Source organism: Pongo pygmaeus, chromosome 4 (assembly GCF_028885625.2).
Source record: "Pongo pygmaeus isolate AG05252 chromosome 4, NHGRI_mPonPyg2-v2.0_pri, whole genome shotgun sequence".
Taxonomy (NCBI): domain Eukaryota; kingdom Metazoa; phylum Chordata; class Mammalia; order Primates; family Hominidae; genus Pongo; species Pongo pygmaeus.
Window position 1 is genome coordinate 145,831,642 of NC_072377.2, and position 5,077 is coordinate 145,836,718.

The 5,077-nt window shown below is 43.5% G+C and overlaps 1 protein-coding gene across 1 annotated transcript; it reads right to left on the reverse strand.

Moving 5' to 3' along the window:
* Positions 1–2,257: 2,257 nt before the first annotated feature.
* TAF7 (TATA-box binding protein associated factor 7) lies at positions 2,258–4,626 on the reverse strand. Its single transcript, XM_054489307.2, has one exon. The coding sequence runs from the start codon at positions 3,815–3,817 to the stop codon at positions 2,768–2,770; it is 1,050 nt and encodes a 349-aa protein (XP_054345282.1). The 5' UTR covers positions 3,818–4,626; the 3' UTR covers positions 2,258–2,767.
* Positions 4,627–5,077: the final 451 nt, after the last annotated feature.

Consider the following 5,077-nt stretch of genomic DNA (forward strand, 5'->3'; position numbering starts at 1 on the left):
GTTGGTCTTGAACCCCTGACCTCAGGTGATCCACCCGCCTCAGCCTCCCAAGGTGTTGAGATTATAGGCATGAGCCACTGCACCCGGCCATTTTGAACATTTACACTTGAGTTGTCTGAGAGATACTTTCAAGTATGTTTCTAGTACCCATCTGGCTAAACTAAACCTGAAGCACAGAAGAATCAAGGTTGGAAATTGGATTTTAGAATCCATTTAGAACTCATAACTGAAACAGGAATAGTGAGATCAATATACTATTTTGTTATTGTATCCAGAATCTTTCCTTTCTGTTATTGACGGAACTGCCACCATTGGTGTTGAGATCTTGGTAAGAATAAACTACCTGATAAATGATCCACTGTAAAGCCAGATATGGTGGGAGCTTTTCAGGTGTCAATCTTCTAAGTGTAGCAAAATACCTGATTACCAAAACAGGAAATTTTGTCACCTAGCATCCTAAACTGTGTTTTTGTTGTTATTTAATATATATTATTTGGAAACCTCAAGAAATAATACAAAACCTAGATATTGAGGGAAACCTTGCTTAAGCTTACATATTCTGTGCTAAAATCTTAGCCATGGCCAGGCACAGTGGCTCACGCCTGTAATCCCAGCACTTTGGGAGGCCAAAGCAGGTGGATCACAAGGTCAAGAGATCGAGACCATCCTGGCCAACATGGTGAAACCCCATCTCTACTAAAATTACAAAAATTAGCTGGGCGTGGTGGCGCATGCCTGTAGTCCCAGCTACTCCGGAGGCTGAGGCAGGAGAATCGCTTGAACCTGGGAGGCAGAGGTTGCAGTGAGCCAAGATAACGCCACTGCACTCCAGCCTGGCGACACACCAAGACTCCATCTAAAAAAAAAAAAAAAAAAACTTACTCATAAAAACGTTTCAGTTAAAAAGATAAATTAGCCTTCTGAAGTCTGCAAATGTCAGCATATATAATTGTAGACCTGAGGACTAGGTAACTGACTTTTTTTTTTTTTTAACATTTTAATACTGTTTGTCAGATAGAAGTAAAATGGACCTTAGGCCGGGTGTGGTGGCTCAGGCCTGTAATCCCACCACATCGGGAGGCCAAGGTGGGAGGATCACCTAAGGTCATGAGTTCAAGACCAGCCTGACCAACATGGTGAAACCCTGTCCCTACAAAAACTACAAAATTAGCCAGGTGTGGTGGCACATGCCTGTAATCCCGGCTACTCGGGAGGCTGAGGCAGGAAAATCGCTTGAACCCAGGAGGCAGAGGTTGCAGTGAGCCGAGATCACACATTGCACTCCAGCCTGGGCAACAATAGCAAAACTTTGTCTTAAAAAAAAAAAAAAGGCTGGGCGCGGTGGCTCACGCCTGTAATCCCAGCACTTTGGGAGGCCAAGGCGGGCAGATCACAAGGTCAAGAGATCGAGATCATCCTGGCTAACACAGTGAAACCCCGTCTCTACTAAAAATACAAAAAAAAATTAGCCAGGCATGGTGGCGAGCACCTGTAGTCCCAGCTACTCAGGAGGCTGAGGCAGGAGAATGGTGTGAACCCAGGAGGTGGAGCTTGCAGTGAGCCGAGATGGCGTCACTGCACTCCAGCCTGGGCGACACAGCGAGACTCCATCTCAAACAAAAAAAAGACTTTAAATATTTTCAAACCCAAGCTTCTCATAAACCAACCTGTCAAACAAATTGCATACAACTCTGCCTCTTTTATCAGTAACTGATTTTTCAAAAATAGCTCATGTTGTGAGGCATTAGATTATCTTTAGAGCATGAGAAATTTGGTACCAACTTCCTTTATGAGCAATTTTTATGAAATGACATTGACAAATGACCTCAGTTCTCAGAATATTAATTATAGGAACTCAACTGAAGAAAATTAGAAATAAAATATTAATCCAAACCAATGGAATGGTTCATTGGACTGCACTTGATAACCACTGCTTTGTTTCCAACATTTTATGCAGGTAGATTTAGCACTTTTTAAAAAAGGCACAAAGGCCTTCATCTATAAAAATTAGGGTTCTTTAAGAAAGCTCTGTATCTAATGTTTCCCAGCTTTCAAGTAGATCAGATAGAATTGGAATCTTAATATGATGCAAACATGACAATTCCCAATTTCTTTACCCCTGCTGTGTTCCTTTTTTTCATAAACCCAACTGCCTCTACCTGCAGAACAGGATCAAATTGCTTAGTCACTAAATACCATGAAACCACCTCACAAGAGGACCTGACTCCCACCAACCATGAAAGAACAAGATATACTATAAAGTGAAAAACAGATGCTTTTATTTATTGTATTGGAAACAACTTAATAAAATAATTTGCATCTCTACATATGGGAAACTGCTTTGAATAACTGGGAAAACAACTATTGCATGGGAAAACATATGCAAACTAGCATCATTGTCTCTAGACTAGGTTCTTCTTATTGATCTCATGTCATCACAAAGCAGCAACAGCAGCTTCTAGAAAATGGAGAAACAGTAAAGTCCTGCAATGAAGCTATAATTAAGGTTGAACCATACATTCCACTAATCCTGCAACTTTCCTACAATCATTTTTCTGCCTATACAATTCTGCTTCTTACAGGATGAACACCTAGCAAAACAATGTAAATTTGCTGAAAAACAAAATTACAAACAAATGAAAGAACTTAACAGAACACACAGCATTAAAAGGACTAGGAAGCACAAGGTCTTAATACCCAGTACAATAAAGCCAAAAATTTTCTAATGCTGACCAGTCTGAAGACTGACATTAAGTATCAGTTCTTTTTACTTCTCTAGGAGTGATTCTAGCTCCTCTTGCAAAGAGCTGAGTTGCTCCTTTTCTCGGTCTTCCTTTTGTTTGAGCTCATCCAGTACAGCCTGAAATCTGTTCTTGAGAGCCAGATTTTCCACTTTCATGATAAGATCCTCTTGTCGTTTTGCCCTGTCCTGGGTCTCTTGGAGCTTGCCTTTCATGTTGTCAATCTGCTTCTGAATTCCCATAACCAGCTGATTGGTTCCTTCATTCTCCTGGTGCTGTTCATCTGATTCATTTAGCTTGTCTTGTAGCTGTCTCTCCAGATCTTCCTCCGTGTCAATGATGTTTATATCTTCTTCATCTTGATGCTGGGTCTCATCTTCATCCTCACTGCTGCTGCTGAGGTCATTGAATATCTCCCGAAGCTCATCATGTTCTAAGGAGTCATGGCCCTGCCTGTGACCAGACATTCCTGGAGAAGAGATATCCAGGCCTTGATTTTCTGCCTCCTTTGTTTCATCTTCGGCAATTATTTCCCACCGAGTACTAACAGCTTCAGCATCTGTACTCAGCAATCGTTTCACTTCTTTTTCAACATCTGGAGATTCAATATATTTCTTCTTTGCTGTCTTCCGGAACCTTCTCTTCCTGACATTCTTTAGAGGCAGAGTAATTCCGTGGTTCCAGATAAACTTTTTCTCTTTGTCCTTATCCTTTTTCTTGCTTGCTTTAGGATCAGTGCTAGCAACTGGCTCCTCCACAGGAGGATAGAGATCACCATCAACTGTGGATACAAGCATCTGACAGATATCAGCTGTCTTGTAAAAGGTTTTCTTATCAATGGTTTTCAAGCTTTCCATCACACAGGGCAGGTCTACTAATTTTGAGGCCAATGGAACACGGTCCACTCTGACGATTCCATGACGCCCATCAGGATGTAACTCAATTGTCAGTCTGTCCTTGAGGTTGACATGACCAGACTGTACTGCCCTTCTCACAGTAGAGGCATATTCTGGAGGCAGACGTAAGATAAACTGGCTCTCCAGTTCGTGAGGAGCATCATCTTTGCTTTTACTCATCTTTATTTCCTTGTGATTCACTTCTCCAATAAATGCTGGTTACACTAAAAAGTTCCAGCTACTGCAATAGTTTAAAACACCAGTTTGCTATGAATTGAAATCTTTTAATTACAAGGAGTTCTCTGTAGATCAGCAGCTAAGCGTCTATTTTGCCTTAGTTTTTATTTAAGCTCCAAGTCTTTTCTCTAAATATGCTGTGACCGAATACCAGTCGTGAACACAATGGCTTATTCACAGACTTTAAGTTCATTAAATCAGATGCAATGCCAAGTCCCAACCTCTAGGTGCCGCTGCCGGACAACGCGGAAAGAGCTAGCTAGTTAGGGAGCAGGAAAGCAAATGGCGGCTCCCGCGGAACGGTTTTCGGCCCAGAAAGCCCAGCAGAGATACTTTCAATTCACAAACTCTCCCGGAACAAAGACACTCAAAAAATCAGGGCTCAGTGAGCTCTCTTCGCCTCGGGTACTTACAATCCAGTGACGATTATAAGTTCAGTTTCACCGGGCCGGAGCGAAGGGAAGAGGAGGCCGCAAGGAGCCAAGCGGGAGAGAGCCGAGCGTCTCCTTGCCGTTTCTTTAATTCTTCCTGCCGCTTGGCAGAGTGATCCACTACCGATTACTGATGAAAGGGCCCGGGATGGGCAGCGCGAAATCTTGCCGAGAGGCGCAGCTCGGATCACCAGACCCCGCACCTCGCCGGCCCTCCGTCCGGGTCGCCTACCCAGCGAAAACGGAAGTGCTACGTCGCGACGCGGGGCGGGAGGTGGCTGTGAGTGACAGCCCCTCCGGGCGGAAGGGCGGAGGCCCGGCTGGCGCAGGCGCAATAGCGCAATTACGCTGGCCAGCGTGAAACTCATCTTTTCGCGAGAACTTGTTTTTCCGGGATGAAAATGACAGTGTTTCGGAAGAGCTGTTGTTTTCAAACTATTTAGAGCTTGGAAGTTCCAAGAAAGACACAGATTCATCCCCCGCTAAGCAAGCACTTTTACGGGATCGCTGTGGAGCCGGATGGCTTCTAGACTTCCGAGTGATTCCAGGAGATGGGGGACGCCTTGCAGTAAGCGTCTTTGCTTCTGGAAACATCTCGGATGTTCCCTAGAGTCTAGCCTAGCTGGTGCCAATACAAGAATGTGTAGCTACTATACAATGGATTTTAAAGTACCCAAATCAATGGAGTGAGGAGGACATGCAGCTCACTATATAATTCTAAGTCTCCCTATATATATATGTTTGTTTGTTTGTTTGTTTTGGAGATGGAGTC

Coding starts and splice junctions, on each gene's coding strand:
- TAF7 (XM_054489307.2), bottom strand. CDS start 3,817: ATGAGTAAAAGCAAAGATGATGCTCCTCACGAACTGGAGAGCCAGTTT.